The sequence below is a fragment of the Misgurnus anguillicaudatus genome, chromosome 7, assembly GCF_027580225.2.
Source record: "Misgurnus anguillicaudatus chromosome 7, ASM2758022v2, whole genome shotgun sequence".
In the NCBI taxonomy this organism is placed as follows: Eukaryota; Metazoa; Chordata; class Actinopteri; order Cypriniformes; family Cobitidae; genus Misgurnus; species Misgurnus anguillicaudatus.
Genome location: NC_073343.2, coordinates 12539732 through 12567358, shown reverse-complemented (window position 1 = coordinate 12567358; position 27627 = coordinate 12539732). Strand labels below are relative to the sequence as shown.

General features: G+C 39.1%; 1 protein-coding gene across 1 annotated transcript in view; it reads left to right on the top strand.

The window, feature by feature from the left end:
- The first annotated feature begins 3633 nt into the window (after positions 1-3633).
- Positions 3634-27627, top strand: part of kcnk17 (potassium channel, subfamily K, member 17) — a 64266-nt gene continuing 40272 nt past the window's right edge. The window contains exons 1-4 of the mRNA XM_073869145.1: positions 3634-3955; positions 4857-4971; positions 5071-5237; positions 5406-5574. Coding sequence (XP_073725246.1) covers positions 3722-3955; positions 4857-4971; positions 5071-5237; positions 5406-5574 — 685 coding nt within the window. The 5' untranslated portion in view covers positions 3634-3721. The remainder of the gene's footprint in view (positions 3956-4856; positions 4972-5070; positions 5238-5405; positions 5575-27627) is intronic.

The window sequence follows — 27627 nt, the reverse complement described above, 5'->3', positions numbered from 1 at the left end:
TGACGTCACGCAACATCATTTTAAAAGACAAAATAGTCCCACACAATTGATGTAAAATTACGGTTCCTCTTTGATTTGGCACGAAATTTTCTGCAGTGTCCAGTTCTGTCGAGCAATTTTACAACAGGTTAACCTACAGTGTACAGAGTTGCTGCTTTCTCTGTAGACGGTGCTCGCATGTCACATGACCAGAGTGTAATAATCGCAATTCTTGTTGTTATCCTCAGTTTAAATGTAGTGGAGTAAAGTGTACAAATACTTAATCAAAAAAGGAATATTTTTGATACTCAGTACAAGTACAAAGTAGTCCATACTTAAGTACAGTAACGTAGTACATTTACTGAAGTACTTTACACCTTTATGTATCCACCAGAGACTCTGCCTCTACTGTAGTGGTGGGAAGCACGTCATCGCGACTGTCCAGTTCGACCGCCTCGCCCAGCAGTAAGCTCAGTTCATATCCTTCCTATTACAGATACCTTAAGTCGAACAACTGTACACATGCTAACCTCCTGTGTTTGTGTCCCAGCATAGCCCTTCATCAACTCTGGATCAGTGAGGAACTTAATATCCCCGCAACTCCTGCAAAAACTAAACATTCGGAGACGTGGCTACCAGCAGGATGTTAGTGTGCACACCATCCAGGGAAAACCGCTGGGCTGTGGCTGCATTCGTCATTACACCCCTTCATTAACTCTTCGTGTCGGATGTTTACACTCTGAAGAAATCTCCTTTATGGTGCTGGAGGAATCCACTGCTGAACTCATCCTGGGACGCCCGTGGATGTCCAAACCCCAACCCAACATCAACTGGGGAACTGGTGAAATTATTAGCTGGGGTGAGAGTTGTTTTCTATCCTGTTTAACGCCCATTCATAAGTCACCCTTTCTCTGTTCTTCATCATCTCCCAAGTCCAGATCTGAACTTCCTATTTGCTCCACTACTGTCGAGTTTCCCCTACTCAACATCATGTGGAGATACTCATGGAGTACAGGGCATTCCAGGATGTGTTTAACAAGCAGTTGGCAACTAAACTACTAAATGACCTCATCGGCCATGGGACTGTGCTATTGACCTGGTACCTGGAGCCTCTCTACCCAAGGGTCACATCTACCCTCTGTCCATCCCAGAACAGAAGGCCATGAGTATGTGGAGGAAGCATTACAATAACAATTCATCCGTCCATCAACCTCCCCTGCCGCTTTCAGGTTCTTCTTTGTGGCCAAGAAGGATGGTGGCCTGAGACATTGCCTCGACTACAGACATCTCATCTCCCACAAACTGTTAAATTTAGTTACCCTCTTCCTCTGGTCCCAGCTGTACTGGAACAACTGCGTGGAGCCTGCATCTTCTCCAAGCTGGATTTGCATAGTGCCTATAACCTCATCCGAATTTGTAGAGGCGACGAAGGGAAGACGGCCTTCGTAACCCCCTCAGGCCACTACAAATACCAGGTCATGCCCTTCGGACTTTCGAACTCGTCTGCCGTCTTCCAAGGCTACATGAATGAGGTGTTTGTGAGTATCTTAACAGATTCATCATTGTCTACATAGATTATATCCTCATTTATTGCTCCTCTCTCTCTGAACATCATTGCCATGTCATCAAAGTCCTAGAAAAGTTAAGAGAGCATCAATTATACCTGAAGTTGGAGAAGTGCGAATTCCATACGACAGCTGTACAGTTCCTATGTTACATCATAAATCAGCAAGGAGTTTTGATGGACCAGAGGAAGGTGAATACGATCTGTAATTGGCCCCTACATACCTCTGTAAAGAATCTTCAGTGGTTCTTAGGGTTCACCGATTTTTACCATAGGTTTATAAACAACTTCAGCCTTATCAGTGGTCCCCTCACCTCTTCTTTAAAGGGTGCCCCTAAATCCCAGTCCTTAACATCAGAGGCCGTTGCTGCTTTTACTCACCTCAAGGAAGCCTTCCAGACCGCTCCGTTCATCCCAATCCAGATCTCCCATTCTTCGTAGAGGTAGAAGCCTCTTCTTCAGGAGTCAGAGCCATACTCTCCCAGCGGCAGGGGAATCCTCCCAGACTCCATGTGCCTTCTTCTCCAAAAAACTGTCTTCGGTGGAACGGAACTATGATATAGTTAATTGGGAACTGCTAGTTATTAAACTTAAAACTATTAAACTATTAAACCGGAAACACAATACAGGTTAACGGGAAGTATGCAGGCAGCGGGGAGTGAACAGATTAGACCTGTTAAATACAAATATACAGGAAGTGGGAAGTGAAGCATGGCATGATATGATTTCAAAATAAAAGTCAGAACAGAACAGGGTGTCAAAATAAAAGTCCTAATAACAAAACAAAAACTGTACAAAAGACAAAAACCCTTACAATACAATCTGAGCATATTTTTTAGTAAAATATATGGTTTGTCTGGTTATTATTTATTGTGTGATTATGTATATAGGTTACTGTTATTGGGCTACATAAGCAGTACACCCTGCAAATAAACTCTTAGATGTTCTTTACATTTGTTCAGACAGTGGGTGAAATCACAGCAATTCTGCTACCCCAAAGGCCCAATGTTGTAATATTACATTTCCATAAAAACTTACTAAAATGTAAAAATGTCAAACCCCATTTATTTCTGCACTAGATGACTCTTACAACAACATATAAAAGGTAAAACATTTTTTCAAAGTTTTTTTTCTATATTTGGGTCTTACAGAGTTAACTTTGAGCGTTGGAAAATAAAAAGCTTTAAAAGAGACGTGTCTTTCCCTACGATTGACCTTTGAGTTCCAGATAATACCCCATAACTGTGAGATTTGGGGTTACTTCAGCCACGCAGAAGATAATATTCATCAGCTGCCACTATTCATCAGCTGCCACTGTGTGAGTGAGGAAAAAGAGCTGCTGTAAGCCAACCACTAAGTACTGGTATTGCTGTGTATTTCCTGCACAGGAATCTAGGGTTTCCAGTGTGTGGACAGTGGATGGATAAAAAGGTTCTGGGTGCAATAAAACAAAATAGCTTGCATATCCTACACTAATCCTGTAAGTAAATGTTTTTTTTTTACCACAAACCATATTCAAATACACATTCAAATGACTAGAACTCAAACTATATCGATTTCTCTATTTAGTATTACCTACATAACTGACTTAGATGATGTGGTTCAGAGATTTGAAAATAGCAAATACTGAGGTTTGTAAATTCAACATCTCGTGTGTGTGTGTGTGTGTGTGTGTGTGTGTGTGTGTGTGTGTGTGTGTGTGTTCTTGGGTTTGCAATTAGGGCTAAAGTAAATGTATTACTATGATGAATTTGTGGTAAGGCATATTGGAGATGTAGATGTCTTTTTTTAAGTTCTGCATGTGTGCCTAGTCACTTTGAACTTCAAATGTAAAAAATATGTGGAATGATAATTGATCATAAAAACCAAGATGGAGAACTAAAACAAAATTTATTTATTTGGGTGAAGAAACTCTGTGGCCCTCATAGAAAATGTTTCTATGAAATAGCAAACCACATGCTAAAATAAAAATAGAAAGAGTACTGAGTGTACTGTCACTTCTCATTGTCTTCTGCTCCCCTTCAATGAGCATTTGCATACCCGGTCATAAGGTCCGATACCGGCGTACATTACACAATGGGTTGATTTGCCTGCCACATACACAGGGTAAATCCACACCCAGTAGCACCATCTTGCAGCTCGAGGGACAGGCAGACGAGCCAGGCAACCAAAGGCACCATGCTGCCTATATGTTCGGAGAAATTATGCCAGTTTCTCAGTAAAGCTCGGTTTCCTTCTATTTTGTTTCTTGGAGTTATTTATTTATCATATGTCCTTCTTGGAGGGCTAGTTTTTTGGAAACTGGAAGGTTGGTATGTGTTGAAACAGATTGAGACTCTGAAGGATGAAAGAACAAAACTGCTTGTGAAATATCCTTGTGTGGGTCAGAGTGGCCTCCGAGAGCTAGCACAGGTATGACTGGGTTTTGCTATAACTATACCACTGTGCTTGTTTTTTCTTTAACAACAATGACTTAAAATGCAAATCTGTAAATGGTGACTGAAATGTTCATGAAAAAGACATCCTTAAGTACTTTACTGGTCACTTGGGTACCTTTTTGGTAATTAAACATGTTGAAGCAGAGCTAATTTAAAATTCCAGTTATCACTTATTGAAGCAATTGATAGTATCAGTGCTTGTCTATAGTGATCCAAACATGTTAAACTGGTCTTGAGGTAAACTTACCAAACCACAGAAATGGATAATGAAAACACAATAAAGTGTACAATTGTTTGGACAATAGTCTTAGCAATAGTTTTAAAACACAAAGAAAAGATCCTATACTATATGTGAATGTGATATTGTGTTGGAAAGTTGTAGACAGAAATCAAATGATTCAGTGCAAAACCTATTGTGAAATACTCTTTGAAATGAAATTTCATTTGAATTTAGATTTGCATAAAAGGCGGGGCTACCACCTTTTACAATTTATTATATAAGACTTATATAAGACTATATAAGTTTGTTTTGAATTTACTTTTTATCTGTTAACATTAATTGATGCAAAATGAACTAACATACAAAAAAAATATTTTGTATAAACTGACATTAACTTAGATTGATAAATGCTTCTTATCTTGTTGCATTTACTAATGTTAACAAATAGAACCTCTTTGTAAATTGTTACCATATTATTATTACATTTATTTATTTTCATTTTTACAATATCTGGACAGAATCATGCTTGGAGTCATGCATTATATGTGCATAAACACACTCTTGGTATTAATTATTTATAGATATTTAACTATTATTAACTTGACATCTTATGTATCACAACTAAGTCCACTTTGCTTGCCACCACTGTCTCCAGATGATTAAGGCTGCTTCCATTGTTGGGTTGAGTCCAGATAGCAACAACATCACAGACGGTTTTTGGAAATATACCAGCTCATCTGTGTTTGCAGCTACTGTGGTCACAACTATTGGTGAGACATAAACAGCTAAATATTTTAAGTTTATCTGTTTCACCATGTGGCATCCACTAAACTGGATAAAGATTACACAAAGTCTTCCTCTTTCTGCAGGCTATGGGAATATAATTCCACTCACAGCAGCTGGTCAAATATTTTGTGTGATGTTCGCTCTTTTTGGCATTCCCCTCAACGTAGTGATCTTAAACAGAGTTGGAAAGTACATGTTGGCCATTGAGAAAAAATTTTGCAACTTTATTGCGAAAAAATTTGAAAGAGCGGTAAGAATTTAACTCATTCTTTACCAGTCAGTATGAAAGATAAGGTCAGTTGTAAAGTTGAATAAAGAACATGGAATATTTGTTTTAAGCCCTGAAATTAGAAATGAAAATGCTTGTCATTTTTGTGCACACATACAGTACGTACTATGACATTGCTCTTTCCCACAGAAATGTGTGCGGATATTCATCCACAGTATATGCTTCGTGTTGTCAGCATTCATGTACTTTGTGATGCCTATGATACTCTTTAAAGAATATGAGGGATGGTCATATTCTGCAGCTATTTACTACTGCTTCATAACACTCAGCACCATTGGATTTGGGGATTATGTTGCAGGTAAGAGACAGTTAATATACCACTAATGACCACATAACATTCATACTTGCAGCATCCTATATTATACATTTTCAATAGCTTGTAATGTATCTCCAAATTTTCCCAAAAATGAAAATGACACAAAAACAATATAAAAGTATTCAGTAGTATACAATTACTGTGAACTTGAGTCATGTGCAATTATGCACTTATATTTAAGTAGTGTGAACTTTGACTCAATTTGTTTAAGTTCACAGTACTCAGATGTATGTGTTTTAAAACTTAAAATGGTTTAATGCAACTGGTTTCCTTAAATGGTTTGAGTTGAGTTAACTTTTGGGGTTTACAGTGCAGTTAGGCCCATAAATATTGGGACAGAGGCACATTTTGTGTTATTTTAGCTGTTTAGCAAAATGTATTCCAGTTACAGTCATATTATGAATATTGAATATAACTTACACTCTCAGCTTTATTTTGAGGGTATTTACATCCAAATTGGCTGAATGATTTAGGAATTACAGCCGTTTAATATGTAGCTCCCCCTGTTTAAAGGGGTCAAAAGCAATGGGACAGTTGACTTAAAAGCTGTTTTATGGACAGGTTTTGTCCATTTGTTAAATAATTTCCTCACCAACGACAGATGTTAAAGGTCTGGAGTTAATTTTATATGGCAATTGCATTTAAAAGCTGTGGCTGTGAACCCAAATCATTTGGTTCGGGGACATCTCAATGCAAGTGATACAGACCATATTTAGGATTTAAAAATACAACAAACCCATCAGAGAGCAGGAACATTAAGAGTGGTCAGATCAAAAATTTGGTGCATCCTGACTAAAAAAACAACAACACACTGGTTAACTGGTAATGTCAGTGGTGGATGATCGTACTATCCTCTCCATGATAAAGAAAACTCCCTTTACAATGTCCAGAAAAATGAAGAACACTCTACAGGAGGTAAAAATGTCATTGTCAATCAAAACAATAAAGAGAAGATATTACAAGGAGAAATAGCCTACAGAGGGTTCACCACAAGATACAAAAGCCACAAGAATAGGAAGGGAAGATTACACTTCAAAAAAGTCAGACAAGCTCTCAAAAAGCTTTATTTGGAGAGATTAAACTAATATCAACCTGTTCCTGCTATCTCTCTAAAGGATTTGTGGTGTTTTTGAAACCTATGGTCTGTATCACTTGTATGGAGATCTCCCTTTACCACATGATTTGGGTTCACAGCCACAGCTTCCAATTGCAAATGCCACACTTCAATCAACTTCAGAACTTTAACATGCTTCATTTATGAGAAAATCCTTTAAAAAATAGACAATAGATGTCCATAAAACAGCTTTTAAGTCAACTGTCTCATTACTTTTGGCCCCTTTAAAAAGGGGTAGCTACATATTAAACAGCTGTAATTCTTAAATCCTTCAGCCAATTTGAATGTGAATAGCCTATCCTCTAAATAAAGCTTAGAGTGTTCACTTTAAGCCAATATTCATTATATGACTGTAACTGGAAAAATTTTTGGTGAACAGCTAAAATAACACAAAATGTGCCTCTGTTCCAATATTTATGGACCTAACATATGCTATATGTCTTTTGAAGTTGTAGCAGAGTTTTGTATAAACTATTCACTAAAAATCTTTCTTTGACTTAAATTCAGTGCTCGAATTGAGGGGGGGCTGGGGGGATCCGGGACCCCCTAAAAGAAGTCAAAATTACACTTAGGGGGGTCCCCTCAGATATTTTTATAGTAAAGATAATGCTGACATTATATTTTTGTTATGAAGGTACATTCTGATCTAGTTTAGGTCTGTAAATTTTGGATTGCTTTTCCTTGTATCGATGTTACATAAATCATAGATTTGCGTTCAAAGGTAGTAGTGTGTTGTCATTTTGGGTTTGCTGCTATGTCATGGTGGGGACCCCCCATAAGACTTGATTCAATTCGAGCACTGCTTAAATTCCAAACTGTTTGTGACACAAAGTATTGTACAGTTCAAACGACTAGATATATAGCACACAAGTGATCTTATGGACAACTTTTTGGTACTTTAAAGGCACCTATTATGCAATTTCCACTTTTACAAGATGTTTGGACATAAATGTGTGTTTGCAGTAAGTGAACACAACCACCCATCATACTGGACGTGTTGTTTTGATTCTGTTGTTAGGGTGTTTTCACACATGTTGGTGCGCACCGTTGTGCGGCCTTGGAGGGCACGAACTTACATTGTATAATTTTTCAGTTAGTGTGGTCCGTGTTCACATATGTCATTTTACTTTACTCAAAACGCTGCACCGTACACCATGTGACAACGGTCAGCGATGTCATTGGTCTCTGACAGCTCTTACCATCTCATGACTACCCCCTATGTTTCCATGACAACCAGCCTGACGAGCGAAGCTAGCAAGATATGGAGATAAACAATGCACATCTTTGCAAAGTTTCTTTGCTTTAAAGTGAAATTGCACAACTGTTCTATTAAGCCCTTCTTACAGAGCCATCATTATTTTTCTGTTTGGAGGACATCTATGCATTTATAAAATCATCAGCTCAAATGTCCAGAAGACAGCGATTCTCTGCAACGGGCCAAGATTGCCTTGTTTGTTGTTAACGCACAATATAACACCAGGCTCATGTCATGACGGAAGCCCAGTGGCTCAAACATGTCAAAAACTTCCAGTATTTGGTTCGGCCCAAGGTCGAGCAGTGTTCACACCACAGATGGGTCGCACCAGAGTTTGGCGACAGCAGCTCCAAGACCACCTATTTAGAGCGGTCTCAGAGCGACCGTTTAGTGCACACCAGAGTGTGGCTGTTGTGTTCAAACTGACCCAAATAAACCGTACTCGGACCGGCACGTTATTTGGGCAGACGTAAACAGTGTATGTGTGAAAGTATGTGACGTCACATTACTGTATTCGCCTTCAGTGAGATGTACTCTGTCCGCCATATCGCAATAGTGAGATACTACTGTCTCAGACTGTATGCACTCACTTTCTCTTTTGCTAAGGTTGTGAGGAACAGTAGCTCATTTGCATTTAAATGTGTAGACATGAAACAGCGCTATTTTGCTCCCACTAAAATAGGGACATTTTGGACATGCTATAATAAATTATCTGTGGGTTATTTTCAATTGAAACTTCACAGACACATTCTGGGCACTCATGAGACTTTTTACATCCTGTAAAAATAGGAATAATAGATGCCCTTTAGTGGTGTTCTTGTAGAGCTTAACAGGCCATGTTCATTACTCCTTTTCGTTTAAAAAATCAATGTCCACATTAAACGAATGACAACTGTCATTTAGTTGTCATTCGCTCAATTATGTAATTTTTAATGTGAAGATGACATTGTTTGAGATGTCTTTGTTATGACAACTTGACATGAACCAATACATCATAACTTGTCATGACAACTTGACATTAACAAGACAACAGAACTTGTCATAAATCTGTCATAAACATGACATAACAGATTAATTATCAAACTTAAGAAACTACCTAGCTTTATGGGTTAACATTACATTAAACTGTCATGTGGCAGCCCTGTTGTTTTTTTTAGGATTATTATTAGGGCCCAAGCACCGAGGAGCAGGGCATTATAGGATTATAATTTTATTTATTTTGGGCACTTTGGGTCCCTTAACATGCTCGAAAACTCTTGAATTTGACACAGACTTCAGATTCGTCCGTCATTCGGACCTGGCAAAGGCTGGAACATTGGCGTGACACAGTGCGCTAGGGAACCACAAAACTAACCTTTGTCTGACCTTTTTGTCCACATTTAACAGCCGACAACTGTGATGTGTGTGCCAAATTTTTATTTAATCTAAGCATGCCAAGAGCCTTAAATATGCCTGATATAAAAGTAAACTTTGACTCGATGCCATGGTAACAGCGTTTGAGATATCAAACATCTGTTCACAATTAAGCAAGTTCAATGACTCTTGACATCAATTTCACCACTTTTGCTGTCAATAGCATGAATCACCTAGGAGGAGTATTTAAAAGTTCACAGCATGCAACTATAAGGCTTTAATATGCCAGAAAACAAAAGTAAATTTTGACGCATTGCCATGGAAACAGCTTTTGAGATATCAAAAATCTGTTTTCAATTTAGCATCTCCAATGTCTTGCCATCATGTTGGCCAAGTCTGGTCTCAATCGCATGAATCCCCTAGGAGAAGTATTTAAAAGATTACCGCATGTGATTGTCCACTTTTGTGACTGACACACTTCCTGGCGCCTGTTGGTGCCACTGTGCCCAAGACTCACAATAGGCACATTGATGCGATCGGAATCTTTGGCCGAACAGACATCTCGTGTGTCATCACAATAAGACAATTTTTACCTTAGGTATTAGACACTTCATGTTTCTCTGATTTCGCCATAAATTTATCACCTTGCCATGGCAGCACCGTTTGAGATATCAAAAATTTCTTCGCAATTTAGCAACTCCAATGTCTCGGCATCATGTTCACCACATTCACTGAAAAAAAATGATTCATTGAATTTAATCAATTTTTTTAAGGTAAGCGGTTGCAATCAATTTATTTAAGCTACATTTAAACAAAAAAGATTAGTAACATAAAATTAAATATAAAACTTTTGTTTAAATGTAGCTTAAATAAATTGATTGCAACCGCTTACCTTAAAAAAATTGATTAAATTCAATGAATCATTTTTTTCAGTGTTTGGTGTCAATCGTATGAATTCCCTAGGAGGAGTATTTTAAAGTTCATCACATGCATTTTTGAAACAATCCAAAATGGCTGACTTCCTGTTAGGCGGAGATAATAGGTTTGTCTACAAAAGTTGTTCAGGTCAATCAGGGCCGGCCCTGGGCATAGGCGGAATAGACAAATACTAAGGGCATCGCCCACCCCTTGGGGCGCCCATGCACCCAAATTATTATTTTTATTAAAATTTATGTATAAATACATTCAACTTAAAATATTTACTTTTGTACAAGAAAACAGCCCTTATTAATAAATTATTAGTAGCATATTGTAGTGTCTCGGGCAATCATACACATTAGTTAAATAGCTCTGTGGCTATACTGCACTGATGCGGCAGTTTAAAGGGATAGTTCACTTTAAAATGAAAATTCATCATATCATATAATATTCACAACAATAAATACAGAAATTACCACAGAACATACCAGAAGACAATTTTCAGATAGCAATCTGTCTACATGACATCATGCCTTACCTAATATGTTAGATAAATGTTTACAGTAGATGACCTGGTTGAGTGCCACGTAATACTGAGAAATGCAGTAACTGAGAAAAGCACAGAAATAAAAACGAATAAAAAAAACCAGTAGAAATATGATCTTATCCCTGGTTTAATGTCTGTCGCTTTTAATGTGCTAATTTGGTTACCATAGACCTCCATAGTAGGAATAGAAAAATATGATGGAATTTAATGGGTACCGTCAACTGTGTGCTTACCATCATTTATCAGAATATTTTCCTAGTCATTTATCACAATACTTCAAAATATTTTTCCTACTATGGAAGTCAATGGTCACTTACTGCTGTGTGTTTACCATCATTTCTCAAAATATCTTTTTTCTGTTCATCAGAAAAAAGAAATTCATACAGGTTTAGAACAACATGAGGATGAGTAAATGATGACAAAATTTTCATTTTAAAGTGAACTATCCCTTTAAAATATAAACCCAGAATTCAGCAAACGTCAAGAACAAGAAAATGGAAACAACAATCAGACCGAGACGCTGGATTTACATAACGTTACACAGACCATGTATTTTAATTAAGTTGGCTTGTGAAAGCCAACTTACTGAAATGCTATTTAAACTTATTAGTGGTGCTTGCATTTAGGCAAGGCATCACTATTATTATTGCTTTCGGTTATTATTAGTGGTGCTTGCATTTATGCAAAGCATCACTATTACTATTGCTCATACTTATTATTATTAGTGGTGCTTGCATTTATGCAAGGCATCACTATTATTATCTTGCATACTTATTAGTGGTGCTTGCATTTATGCAAGGCATCACTATTACTATTCCTCAGGGATATTATTATTATTAGTGGTGCTTGCATTTATGCAAGGCATCACTATTATTATTGCTTTCGGTTATTAGTGGTGCTTGCATTTATGCAAAGCATCACTATTACTATTGCTCATACTTATTATTAGTGGTGCTTGCATTTATGCAAGGCATCACTATTACTATTGTAACAATTATTATTAGTGGTGCTTGCATTTATGCAAGGCATCACTATTATTATTGCTCATACTTATTAGTGGTGCTTGCATTTATGCAAGGCATCACTATTATTATTGCTCATACTTATTATTATTAGTGGTGCTTGCATTTATGCAAGGCATCACTATTACTATTGCTCATACTTATTATTAAGTTGGCTTGTGAAAGCCAACTTATTGAAATGCTATTTAAACTTATTATTAGTGGTGCTTGCATTTATGCAAGGCATCACTATTACTATTGCTCATATTTATTATTATTAGTGGTGCTTGCATTTATGCAAGGCATCACTATTACTATTGCTCATACTTATTATATTTTTAGTGGTGCTTGCATTTATGCAAAGCATCACTATTAGGCAAGGCAAGGCAAGGCAAGGCAAAGTTTATTTGTATAGCACATTTCATACACAAAGGTCATTCAAAGTGCTTTACATAGAAATGAGAAAACAAAAATCAAAGATACATGAATTTGAAATATCAATTAAAAGAAAATAAATGTGATTTTAATAAAAACTGTTTAAATGTGTGAAAAAGAATAAAACAGGAATAAAAGTATAAAACAGTTAAAAATAAGAATAAAAACAAGAGAAATAGAAAATAATTAAAATAGTGCATATATAATATAGTGCAATCAGTTCGGACGCAGCATAGTGCTCATTCAGTAAATGCATAGCTAAACAGATGTGTTTTGAGTCTGGATTTGAATGTGGCTACTGTTGGAGCACATCTGATCTCTTCTGGAAGCTGGTTCCAGCTGCGACTGGCATAATAGCTAAAAGCTGACTCTCCTTGCTTTGAGTGAACCCTTGGTATTTCTAGCTGATGTGATCCTAATGATCTGAGTGATCTGATAGGTTTGTATTCAATGAGCATATCAGCAATGTATTGAGGTCCTAGTCCAATGAGTGATTTATATACCATTAATAATACTTTAAAATCAATCCTAAATGTAACTGGTAGCCAGTGTAGCGACCTGAGGACTGGTGTGATGTGTTCATATTTTCTGGTTCTGCTCAGAATCCTGGCAGCAGCGTTCTGAATGAGCTGGAGCTGTCTAATGGTCTTTTTGGGAAGGCCAGTGAGGAGGCCATTACAATAATCCACCCTGCTGGTGATGAAAGCATGCACAAGTTTCTCTAAGTCTTGTCTGGAAACAAAGCATCTGATTCTTGCGATATTTTTGAGATGATAGTATGCTGATTTAGTTATTGCTTTGACATGACTGCTGAAACTAAGGTCAGACTCCAGAATCACACCAAGATTCCTGACTTGATTTTTAGTTGTTTGACCCCTAGCGTCAAGGTATGCATTCACCTTGAGAACTTCATCTTTGTTTCCAAACGCAATGACTTCAGTTTTCTCTTTGTTTAACTGAAGAAAGTTTTGGCACATCCAACTGTTAACTTCATCAATGCATTTGCACAGGGAGTCAATGGGGCTATAGTCATTAGGGGATAGAGCTAAGTAGATCTGGGTGTCGTCTGCATAACTGTGATAGGCAATTTTGTTCTCTCTCATTATTTGGCTTAGTGGGAGCATATACAGGTTGAACAGGAGTGGCGCAAGAATTGAGCCTTGCGGGACTCCGCATGTCATGGATGTCCACTCAGATTTATGGCCACCTATACTTACATAATAACCTCTCCCTTCTAAGTATAACTTGAACCATTTCAGGACCACCCCAGAAAGTCCGACCCAGTTTTCCAGCCTGTAAAGAAGTATGTTGTGATCGACAGTGTCAAAAGCAGCACTGAGGTCGAGTAGCACCAGCACTGATAGTTTGCCTGTGTCTGTGTTGAGGCGAATATCAATTATTATCTTTATGAGCGCTGTCTCTGTACTGTGGTGTGGTCTGAAACCAGATTGAAAAATGTCAAAGTAACCATTAGAAATTAAGAATTTGTTCAGCTGATTGAAAACAACTTTTTCAATGATCTTGGCTATGAAAGGAAGATTTGAGATTGGTCTGTAGTTGCTCAATACAGTGTTATCTAGGTTGCTCTTTTTCAGGAGGGGCTTAACAACTGCAGTTTTAAGGGACTTTGGAAAAGTCCCAGAGTGAAGTGATGAATTTACCACTTTTAGGAGATCTGCTTCTAAACAGTTAAAGACACTTTTGAAAAAAGATGTTGGGAGTGTGTCAAGGGCACAGGTTGATGTTTTAAGATGCTGTACTGTTTCTTCCAAAATTTTACCATCAACTGCTTCGAAATCAGACATCGTAACTACTTTCTGATGTTGTGGTCTGATTTGTCTGACCCCGGCGCAGCTCAAGGATGTGCTGATCACCTTTCTGATATTATTGATTTTCTCAGAGAAGAAGTTAGCAAACTCACTACATTTGCTGTCTGAGAGCATTTCACTTGGAATGTGACTTGGGGGGGTTGTTAGTCTCTCTATAGTAGCAAAAAGAGTGCGTGTGTTATTTATGTTTTTGTTTATAATATTTGAAAAGAAAGTCTGTCTAGCTTTGCCTAGTTCCACACTGAAAGCACGAAGGTTGTCTTTATAGATATTATAATGGACTACAAGTTTTGTCTTCCGCCACATGCGCTCAGCTTTTCTGCATTGTCTCTTCATATTCTGCACCTCTGTTGAGTTTCTCCAAGGTGATTTTTGCCTGCCATTCTTCTTCCTGACTTTTACAGGAGCAATATCATCAATTACACTCTTAACTTTCGAATTAAAGGAATCAAGGAGAAAATCAACAGAGTCTGCAGATATGCTTGATGTTAAAGATATAGCCTTCATAAATAGCACACTGGTGTTCTCATTTAAGGATCTCTTTTTGACAGACACAGATCTAGTTTCAATAGTAGGAGAGATTAATATATCAAAGAAAATACAGAAATGATCAGACAGTGCTACATCCTTAATAACAACTGATGAAATGTTTACACCCTTACTGATAATTAAATCTAGAGTGTGTCCACGATTGTGTGTGGGTCCATGTACATGTTGAGTCAGATCAAAAGTATTTAAAACAGCTGTGACATCTTTTGTCATAATGCTTTCTGGCTTATCTATGTGAATGTTAAAATCTCCAGCAATAGCAAAACAGTCAAACTCTGAGGAAATCGTTGATAACAGTTCTGTAAAGTCCTCAACAAATGCTGGAGAGTATTTTGGGGGCCTGTAAATAATGATCAGTAGAATGCGTGGGGTACCTTTCAACACAATACCTAGATGTTCAAAAGATGGGTAATTCCCAAATGACACTTGCTTACATTGATAGACATCTTTAAAAAGAGCAGCAAGACCTCCACCCCTCCTAGCAGCTCTGCAAAAACTCACATAGGTCAAGTTAGGAGGGGCTGTTTCATGAAGGACTGTTGCACTGTAGCTTTCGTCTAGCCAAGTTTCATTTAGAAACATAAAATCCCGGTTGTTTGTGGCTATTAAGTCGCTGACTAGAAGTGATTTGTTTTTAAGTGAACAGATATTTAAAAGTGCTAACTTAATAGTACAATTTTTTTCCCTAACAGAGATCTTAGTTTGACAAGTCACAGGCAGCAGATTAGATAGCAGATTACTATTGCTCATACTTATTATTATTTATTTATTTATTCTTATATCTGGACACTTTTTCAGCGCGTAACTCGTCCCGCACGGTTTGTCGTAGACCAATGAAACAGGGCTCAAAACGACCGGCTTGTTGAGGACACGTCTGCTATGACTTTTATAAGCGATCGGGTGCAGGATTTCCGAAAGGGGGGCGAAAAACCACCCGAAAAATCCCATTGACTTAACATTGCGCCCAAATTTGACGGGTCATAGCTCCGCTCGAGGATTTTGTAGAAACATGTGGGTTATAACATTTGAAGAGGGGGGTAGACTCTGTAAGAACATAGATCACAATGGGGTGTAAGTTGTACCCCTGGGGTGTAAGAGGCACCCGAAAATTCCCATTGACTTATAACGGGGCAGGAAACATGCCCATATAAGGGAATAAAACAGTTCCAGATGGGATATCTTTGCTTTACAGTGTCTAGAGATAAGTGGGTGGGCTCATTTTACTCGGGCATCCAATCAGTCTCTCAGGATCATCCCAGAGCTATTAAGCCACGCCCCTAGCAACAATTTTGGGCACCCTAGCAACATCTCAAGCTTAAACACTCTCGCACCAGTCAAAACATCAACAGTTACATTCTCCCGCTCTGCACCCTGGTTCACCACAGAACTTCATAGACTCAAAAAAGAACGCAGACAACTGGAACGCCTATATAAGAAAACTGGACTCACTGTACACCTACAAGCCTACAAAGATCATAGCCATCATTACAGATCAGCCCTTACATCAGCCCGTACTGCTTTTTATTCCGGTATCATTAACTCTGGATCCTCAAACCCCCGGACTCTGTTTGCCACAGTTAACAAACTACTCAAACCCATCGATAATATCACTCACTCATTCACTATAGACAAATGTAATAACTTCATTGATTTCTTTAAATATAAAATTGACAGCATCCACCAAGAACTCTCTGTGAACACTTCCCCCAGCACAGACCCTCAATCTGACTCATCTATTCCATTTCAAATCACTCTCCCCTCCCTATCAGTCATCACAGAAATGGATATCACTAAACACTTCAATAAAATCCACCTCACAACCTGCCTATTGGATCCTATCCCATCCGCACTGGTCAAGCACTGTCTCACCTGCCTCAGTCCACTCATTACAGCCATCATAAATTCCTCTCTCACCTCTGGAACAGTTCCCTCTGCCTTCAAAGTTGCAGCTATCACACCAATACTTAAAAAACCTGGCCTGGATCCTGAAAACCCCAACAACTTCCGCCCCATCTCCAATCTACCTTTCCTGTCTAAAATCTTGGAACGCACGGTCGCCGATCAACTAAAGCATCACCTCCTCTCCAATCAGCTCTACGAAACATTTCAGTCTGGATTTCGCACTAATCACTCTACTGAAACTGCACTACTCAAAGTAACAAATGACCTCCTGCTCGCCTCCGACTCTGGCTCCCTCTCCATTCTCCTTCTACTCGACCTCTCTGCCGCCTTCGATACCATTAACCACTCCATTCTACTACAACGCCTACAACATCTCGGCATCTCTGGCACGGCCCTCTCCTGGTTCACCTCCTACCTCACCGACAGATTTCAATTCATATCCATCAATAACTGTATGTCTCACACTATATCTGTCAATCATGGAGTCCCTCAAGGCTCTGTGTTAGGTCCCCTTTTGTTTATTCTGTATATGCTTCCCCTTGGATCCATCATTCATAATTATGGACTAAAATTCCACAGTTACGCTGACGACATACAATTATACCTAAGCACCAGATCCATCACGCCTGCCACAGTATCAACCATCACAAACTGCCTGTCTGCAATAAAATCCTGGATGAATGCCAACTTCCTTAAACTCAACTGCAAAAAATCAGAAATCATAATCATTGGTCCCAAATCACTCCTTCCCTCCTCCCAAGATTTCACTATATCTGTCGATGGCCATACAGTTACCACTTCTCTCCAGACCGGAAATCTTGGCTTCATTTTTGACCCCACACTCACATTTAAGCCTCATATCCGTCACATCACCAAAACTGCCTTTTTCCACCTGCGAAACATTGCTCGTCTACGGCCCACTCTCTCCACATCTGCTGCTGAAACCCTCATCCATGCATTTATTACATCAAGACTCGACTATTGCAATAGCCTCCTATATGGTCTCCCTTCCACCGCTTTACACAAGCTGCAATATGTTCAAAACTCTGCTGCCCGTCTCCTCACCCACACCTGCTCCAGAGACCACATCACCCCTGTCCTCCAAAAGCTTCATTGGCTCCCTGTACAACAGCGCATTCATTACAAAGTTCTACTCATCACCTACAAAGCCCTCAATAACTTAGCCCCTCCATACCTCAAAGACCTCTTACAGCATCACCGACCTATCCGAAGTCTCCGCTCTGCCGATTTAAACCTTCTCAGACCCATCATCAAATCAAAACACAGAACTTTGGGGGACAGAGCCTTCGCCATTGCTGCCCCTACCCTTTGGAACTCACTCCCTATCCACATCAGAAACTCGGACTCACTGACCACCTACAAAAAACTGTTAAAAGCCCACCTGTTTCATATGGCATACAACCTTAATTAGTACTCTCATTTTTTGTTTGTCTGTTTCATTTTGTAAAGCGTCTTTGCGTCCTTTGAAAAGCGCTATATAAGATTTATGTATTATTATTATTATTATTATCTCCCATAGACTGCCATTATAAAATGCCCAGATAGATATCTTTGCACCACAGTGTCATAGAGACATGGGGGTGGACTCATTTTACTCAGGCATCCAATCAGTCTCTCAGGATACTTACATAGGTATAAGCCACGCCCCTAGCAACCACTTTTGAGCACCCTAGCAACACAAAATTCAAACAGTTATATCTCGGCATCTGAACATCGTAGAGACACGGGGGTTGGACCGTTTGACTCATGACTCAGAGTGTAATCATTATGGGATGCCAATTTTTTCCCTAGCAACCAAATACAGTACCCTAGCAACAGAGTAAACAAAGCCTTATATCTCCGCATCTGAACATCGTAGAGACACGGGGGTTGGACCGTTTGACTCGTGACTCGGAGTGTAATCATTATGGGTTGCCAATTTTTTCCCTAGCAACCAAATACAGTACCCTAGCAACAGAGTAAACAAAGCCTTATATCTCCGCATCAGAACATCGTAGAGACACGGGGGTTGGACCGTTTGACTCGTGACTCGGAGTGTAATCATTATGGGATGCCAATTTTTTCCCTAGCAACCAAATACAGTACCCTAGCAACAGAGTAAACAAAGCCTTATATCTCTGCATCAGAACATCGTAGAGACACGGGGTTGGACCGTTTCACTCGTGACTCAGAGTGTAATCATTATGGGATACCAATTTTTTCCCTAGCAACCAAATACAGTACCCTAGCAACAGAGTAAACAAAGCCTTATATCTCCGCAGCAGAACATCGTAGAGACACGGGGGTTGGACCGTTTTACTTGTGACTCGGCATGTAATCACTAGTGGATGCCAATTTTTTCCTTAGCAACCAAATACAGTACCCTAGCAACAGAGTAAACAAAGCCTTATATCTCCGCATCAGAACATCGTAGAAACACGGGTGTTGGACCATTTGACTCGTGACTCAGAGTGTAATCACTATGGGATGCCAATTTTTTCCCTAGCAACCAAATACAGTACCCTAGCAACAGAGTAAACAAAGCCTTATATCTCGGCATCAGAACATCGTAGAGACACGGGGGTTGGACCGTTTGACTCATGACTCGGCGTGTAATCACTATGGGATGCCAATTTTTTCCCTAGCAACCAAATACAGTACCCTAGCAACAGAGTAAACAAAGCCTTATATCTCCGCATCTGAACATCGTAGAGACACGGGGGTTGGAACGTTTGACTCGTGACTCAGAGTGTAATCATTATGGGTTGCCATTTTTTTCCCTAGCAACCAAATACAGTACCCTAGCAACAGAGTAAACAAAGCCTTATATCTCCGCATCAGAACATCGTAGAGACACGGGGGTTGGACCGTTTGACTCGTGACTCGGAGTGTAATCATTATGGGATGCCAATTTTTTCCCTAGCAACCAAATACAGTACCCTAGCAACAGAGTAAACAAAGCCTTATATATCCGCGTCAGAACATCGTAGAGACACGGGGGTTGGACCGTTTGACTCGTGACTCGGAGTGTAATCATTATGGGATGCCATTTTTTCCCTAGCAACCAAATACAGTACCCTAGCAACAGAGTAAACAAAGCCTTATATCTCCACATCAGAACATCGTAGAGAGACGGGGGTTGGACAGTTTTACTCGGGAGTCAGAGTGTAATGACTAGTGGATGGCAATTTTTTCCATAGCAACCAAATACAGTACCCTAGCAACAGAGTAAACAAGGCCTTATATCTCCGCATCAGAACATCGTAGAGACACGGGGGTTAAACCGTTTTACTTGTGGTTTGGTGTATAATCATATATTGTCAGCCGAATTTTGCCACGGCAAGCACCACTTCACATTTTCTTCAGGAAATGTACCTATCTAGTTATTATTCTTCTTTTTCTGGACACTTTTTCGGCGCGTAACTCGTCCCGCACGGTTTAACGTAGTCCCACAAAAGAGGGCTCAAATCGACCGGATTATTGAGGAGAGGTGTGCTATGACTTTTATAAGGGATCGGGTGCAGGATTTCTGAAAGGGGGGCGAAAAACCACCCGAAAAATCCCATTGACTTAACATTGCGCCCAACTTTGGCGGGTCATAGCTCCGCTCGAGGATTTTGTAGAAACATGTGGGTTACAACATTTGAAGAGGGTGGTAGGCTCTGTAAGAACATAGATCACAATGGGGTGTAAGTTGTACCCCTGGGGTGTAAGAGGCACCCGAAAATTCCCATTGACTTATAATGGGGCAGGAAACATGCCCATATAAGGGAATAAAACAGTTCCAGATGGGATATCTTTGCTTTACAGTGTCGTAGAGATAAGTGGGTGGGCTCATTTTACTCGGGAATCTAATCAGTCTCTCAGGATCATCCCAGAGCTATTAAGCCACGCCCCTAACAACAATTTTGGGCACCCTAGCAACATCTCCCATAGACTGCCATTATAAAATGCCCAGATGGATATCTTTGCAGCACAGTGTCATAGAGACATGGGGGTGGGCTCATTTTACTCAGACATCCAATCAGTCTCTCAGGATAGTATCAGAGCTATTAAGCCACGCCCCTAGCAACCACTTTTGAGCACCCTAGGAACATAAAATTCAAACAGTTATATCTCGGCATCAGAACATCGTAGAGACACGGGGGTTGGACCGTTTTTCTTGTGACTCAGAGTGTAATCAGTGGCCACATCATTGGTCACTACCAAGCCACGCCCCTACCAACCAAAATGAGCACCCTAGCAACATAATAAACAAAGCCTTATATCTCCGCATCAGAACATCGTAGAGACACGGGGGTTGGACCGTTTTACTTGTGACTCAGAGTGTAATCAGTGGCCACATCATTGGTCACTCCCAAGCCACGCCCCTAGCAACCAAAATGAGCACCCTAGCAACATAATAAACAAAGCCTTATATCTCCGCATCAGAACATCGTAGAGACACGGGGGTTGGACCGTTTTACTTGTGATTCGGGGTGTAATCAGTGGCCACATCATTGGTCACTTCTAAGCCCCGCCCCTAGCAACCAAAATGAGCACCCTAGCAACAGAATAAACAAAGCCTTATATCTCAGCATCAGAACATCGTAGAGACACGGGGGTTGGACCGTTTTACTTGTGACTCGGTGTGTAATCAGTGGCCACATCATTGGTCACTCCCAAGCCACGCCCCTAGCAACCAAAATGAGCACCCTAGCAACATAATAAACAAAGCCTTATATCTCCGCATCAGAACATCGTAGAGACACGGGGGTTGGACCGTTTTACTTGTGACTCGGAGTGTAATCAGTGGCCACATCATTGGTCACTTCTAAGCCCCGCCCCTAGCAACCAAAATGAGCACCCTAGCAACAGAATAAACAAAGTCTTATATCTCAGCATCAGAACATCGTAGAGACACGGGGGTTGGACCGTTTTACTTGTGACTCGGAGTGTAATCAGTGGCCACATCATTGGTCACTCCCAAGCCACGCCCCTAACAACCAAATATGAGCACCCTAGCAACATAAAATTCAAACAGTAATATCTTGGCATCAGAACATCGTAGAGACACGGGGGTTGGACTGTTTGACTTGTGACTTGGAGTGTAATCACCAGTGGATGCCAATTTTTTCCCTAGCAACCAAATACAGTACCCTAGCAACAGAGTAAACAAAGCCTTATATCTCCGCATCAGAACATCGTAGAGACACGGGGGTTGGACCGTTTGACTCGTGACTCGGAGGGTAATCACTAGTGGATGCCATTTTTTCCCTAGCAACCAAATACAGGACCCTAGCAACAGAGTAAACAAAGCCTTATATCTCCGCATCAGAACATCATAGAGACACGGGGGTTGGACCGTTTGACTTGTGACTTGCCGTGTAACAATTGGGTACACCATTGGCCACTCCCAAGCCACGCCCCTAGCAACCACTTTTGATTACCCTAGCAACATAAAATTCAAACAGTTATATCTCGGCATCAAAACATCGTAGAGACACGGGGGTTGGACCATTTTACTTGTGACTAGGCGTGTAACAATTGGGCACACCATTGGCCACTCCCAAGCCACGCCCCTAGCAACCAAATTTGAGCACCCTAGCAACAGAGTAAACAAAGCCTTATATCTCCGCATCAGAACATCGTAAAGACACGGGGGTTGGACCGTTTTACTTTTGGCTTGGAGTATAATCATATATGGTCCCCAGAATTTTGCCACGGCAAGCACCACTCACATTTTCTTCAGGAAATGTACCTATCTAGTTATTATTATTATTCTTCTGATCCAAAATTTTCCAATTCTAACTCCTCCTAGAGCTTTAACTCTACATACTCCAAACTCAGGTCAGACCTTCAGTCTGATCTGACTCGAGTTGCTATATCTTTTCTAACTGATGGGACCTTCCGAATTCCTAAACGGGGCGCTCAAAGACCCCAAAATTCCCATTGACTTAAAGGGGACATTCCATGAAAATCAGACTTTTTCCATGTTTAAGTGCTATAATCGGGTCCCAAGTGCTTCTACCAACCCAGAAAACATGAAAAATAGCAACCCTGTAACTTTGTTTTGGTAAGGCTCTCTCTGCAAGCATGTGAATAAATAGGTCATGTGGATTTCGCTCCCCCCATGACGTAGGTAAGGGCTCCAATTATAATGATACCGCCCCTTCAACTGCGCTATCCAACCATGATGCTACCTCGAGTGCGATAGACAGAGAGAGAAAGAATGATTGACAGCACGACGCGTTTGTATTCCATCAAACACAAACAGGAGCCTACAATCTTATAACTTGTAGTTTTTATAATCTTTCTAAAGATTGAATTAACGTTCTAAAGGATTAACCTTACCTTAGTGCAAGAGAGAGAGAGCGAGTGAGCGAACGAACGAGAGAGAGAGCAACGCGACGGTTCGCTTTCAAGTAAGTTATGTTGTTTACTATGTTTCTCTGAAGTTTATATGAATGAACACGAGGATTAATGCACTGCACGAGACAGAGTGAGTGAACAACGCGTATTCACTATCATACCCAATAATTAAATATGTTGTTTAATGTTTCTCTGAAGTTTCAAATGAATGAGGAGTTACAAAATAGATGAGAGACTGACAGAAACGCGAATGTGTTCAATATGTGTACACAATAAACTTAAACATGTCATTTGATCTGTTTCTCTAAAGTTTAAGCATTGAACGTGTTGTTTTATTACAGATCATTTAAATGTGCTCGTGTGGTTTGGTCAAAAAGTAAACTTCTGAGTGTTTGTGGATGTGTATTTTATTGTAACATGCTGAAACTCATTATGCCTGTTTAAAACAAGGGCAACATGAGACCTTAAGTCTTTATTTTTATTCCACAATGTTCCCCATCTACTGATAAACATGTATTTAGTATGCATAAAACAGATAATTGACTTTTTAAACATGTTCAAATATATAATGCTTAACATCGCTCACTAACTTCTTTCGTGAGAGAATCTCCCTCGATGCTCTGTCTGCAGTGCCAGCGCTTGAGACTCCGCCCACCTGAGCAGCTCGTTTGGATTTAAAGGGATACACACAAAAACGGTGCATTTTTGCTCAGCCCCATAAATTGCCTATTTTAACATGCCACAATAAATTACCTATATGGTATTTTGAGCTAAAACTTCACATATGTACTCTAGGGACATCAAAGATTTATTTAATATCTTAAAAACGTCTTCTGGAATGTCCCCTTTAACATTGAGACAAACTTTGACGGGTCATAGCTGCGAGTGAGAAACTTGTAGAAACTTGTGACTTACCACATCTAAGGAGTCTGACAGGCTGTGTAAGAACATACATCACAATGGGGTGTAAGCTGTACCCCTGGGGTGTAAGAGGCCCCCAAAATCTCCCATTGACTTATAATGGGGCAGGAAACATGCCCATATAAGGGAATAAAGGCGTCCCAGATGGAATATCTTCACTTTAGAGTGTCGTAGAGACATGGGGGTGGGCTCATTTTACTCAGTCATCCAATCAGTCTCTCAGGATTGTCCCAGAGTTATTAAGCCACGCCCCTAGCAACAATTTTGGGTACCCTAGCAACATCTACCATAGACTACCATTATAAAAATCCAAGATGGATATCTTTGCACCAGAGTGTCATAGAGACATAGGGGTTGGCTCATTTAACTCAGGCACCCAATCAGTCTCTTACGATTCTTATTGAGGTATTAAGCCACGCCCCTAGCAACCAAATATGAGCACCCTAGCAACATAATAAACAAAGCCTTATATCTCTGGATCTGAACATCATAAAGACATGGGGGTTGGGTTTTTGGGTCATGTTAGCTTCATGCTAGCTTCATGCTAAGTCATACTTGCTTCATGCTAACTTTATGCTAATTTCATAATAAATCTTGGTAACTTTATGTTAGCATCGTGGTAGCTTCATGCTAATTCATGTTAGCATCATGCTAGCCTTATGCTAATTCATGTTAGCATCATGCTAGCTTTATGTTAAATTATGTTAGCATCATGCTAGCTTCATGCTAATCCATGTTAACATTATGCTAGCTTCATGCTAATTCATGTTAGCATCATGCTAATTCATGTTAGCATCATGCTAGCTTCATGCTAAATTATGTTAGCATCATGCTAGCTTAATGCTAATTCATGTTAGCATCATGCTAACTTTATGCTAATTCATGTTAGCATCATGCTAGCTTCATGTTAATTCATGCTAATTCATGTTAGCATCATGCTAGCTTTATGCTAATTCATGTTAGCATCATGCTAGCTTCATGCTAATTCATGTTAGCATCATGCTAATTCATTTTAGCATCATGCTAGCTTCATGCTAATTCATGTTAGCAACATGCTAGCTTCATATTAATTCATGTTACCATCATGCTAGCTTCATGCTTATTCATGTTAGCATCATGCTAGCTTCATGCTAATTCATATTAGCATCATGCTAGCTTCATGCTAATTCATGTTAGCATCATGCTAGCTTCATGCTAATTCATGTTAGCATCATGCTAGCTTCATGCTAATTCATGTTAGCATCATGCTAGCTTCATGCTAATTCATGTTAGCATCATGCTAGCTTCATGCTAATTCATGTTAGCATCATGTTAACATCATGCTAGCTTCATGCTAATTCGTACTAGCATCATGCTAGCTTCATGCTAATTCATGTTAGCATCATGCTAGCTTCATGCTAATTCATGTTAGCATCATGCTAGCATCATTCTAATTCATGTTAGCATCATGCTAGCTTCATGCTAATTCATGTTACCATCATGCTAGCTTCATGTTTATTCATGTTAGCATCATGTTAGCTTCATGCTAATTCATGTTAACATCATGTTAACATCATGCTCGCTTCATGCTAACCATGCTAACATCATTCTAACTTCATGTTACATCTTGTTAGCTTCATGTTAAATCATGTTAGCTAAATTGTGCTAGCTTTATGCTAAATCATGCTAGCTTGATGTTAAATTATCATGCTAAACCATGGCTAGCTTATGTTTGCTTCATACTAAATCTATCTTCAAACTTTACTATCTAGTTTTTCTTTATTATTCATTATATTACTTTATTACTTCCACTTAAGAAGAGTTCTGCACTTTTTGGGTGCGGTTTCCCAGACAGGGATTAGACTAGTCCTAGACTAAAATGAATGTAAAATCTGTCCAAACAGAAAACAACTTGCACTGAAATATCTTAAAATACATCAGTGCCCTTTGTTTTGCCTCAAAATGCACACAAGTAATGTTTTTAGTAAGGCATGTTTGTTAAAACTAGTTTTATTTCCTATTTTAAACTAAGGCCTAATCCTGGCTTAAACTAATCCCTGTCTGGGAAACCCCGACTTTATTTTAATATATCTCTTTATATAAATACTATTTTGTACTTAAAGCTATAATTTCGTTATTTTACTAACCCAACTAATGACTCATCTGCTCTTTTTAATAGGTTGCACGTAAGGGGAAAAAGTATATCTTTCTTCCACTTGAGAAGAGTTGTGCACTTTTAAACACTTTTTTTTAAATATATCTTTACATAAATACTTTATTATTCTATTTAAAAGCTATAATTTTGTTATTTTACTAACCCAACTAATGACTTATCCGTGCTTTCCAATAGTTTGCACGTAAATATCCAGTGGTGGACAGTAACGAAGTAAATGTAATTCGTTACTTAAGTAGTTTTTTCGCGCATCTGTACTTTACTCAAGAGACTTTTACTTTTACTTTACTACAATTTAAAGTCAAACATCTTAATTTTTACTCTACTACATTTTGAAAAATCTGTCGTTCCTTTTTATTTATCAGTGGATAAAAAAACGTAACTGGACAAACTAAAGCTGCACAAAAAAACTAAGATGCACACGTGATGTATCAAACCACCAATCAGGGTACAGCATGCGCTTCGATTTGAACTTGTTTTGGCTGCTGCGCTAGTTTATGTAAGCGAGTGCAGCAGCCAGCCATTGTATCATTTGGAGAATGAAACTGCATTCAAAAACAACGGAGGAAATAACTTGACCCACCACAACAACAATGGCCTTATTTACGCGAGTTTTTTAAGTCCTTGAATAAAAGAACGAGTTCCTCGTGTTTTCTCTGCCTGCCTTGAAACTGTGCTATTTCTTTTTACAAGAACACTCCTTCAAATGTAAGGAAATGCGTAGAGGTAAGCCATTTTAATTCTGTTTATATTTTTAAATGAGCAATCTTAAAAGTAGCTTGCAGAAAACTGTTTCATTGTGTAGTTAAAATATATACAACGGTATCATGAATGAACTTTAGGCAAGTTAGCTATGCAGGCTGGAGCTATTTTTAGCCATATAGTTAGCTGTGTAGTTAGCTGTTTCACTTAAGTTGTGAATTGTATTTGAAGCTCAGTGCTCTGTTATTGTGAAATGACAATTAATCACTATCAACACTATTGTAAAATATAAATTACATTTTGACTAGCCATGCAGTGTATGATGCTTAAACAGGCAGGTGGATTGGAGTGCTCCCTATTAACTGAGATTGTTATTTTCAAAAGTTTTGCTTCCAAAATATATTAATACATTTATTTATGTATTACAATATACATATGATATTTTGAATCTTTTCTTTTGCAGAGAAAGCATGGTAGCCAACATTAAAAGGTATGTTGCTGTAACATCATCAAGGAAAAGAAACCTGGAAAGTGAGGAGGCTCCATCAACCAGATAGTAAAAGAAAACTCACGTGAACCTGTGCTTAATTCAAGTTTTTACTACACTTAAACTGTTAAATTTTTTAACAAATAAATCTTGAAATGAGACTTGCTGCTCTTAAATCCTGTAATTTCATTTGGTGCTAAAGGAATTTTTTTGGTTTTAGGCTTATGATAATTTTAATAGACATCAGTGTCTGATTAATTAATGTCCTTCTATTAATAGATTGGTGAGCCAAGAGTTTATTCATTTTAATTTGAGTTTTGTGACAAAAATGATACGGCCACAATAAATCACAGTACTTTTGTACTTAAGTACATTTTGAGGCAGATACTTTTGTACTTTTACTCAAGTAAAAATTTTAAGCAAGTACTTCTACTTTTACTTGAGTAATATTTTACCCTGGGTATCTTTACTTTTACTCAAGTACATGATTTGTGTAATTCGTCCACCACTGTAAATATC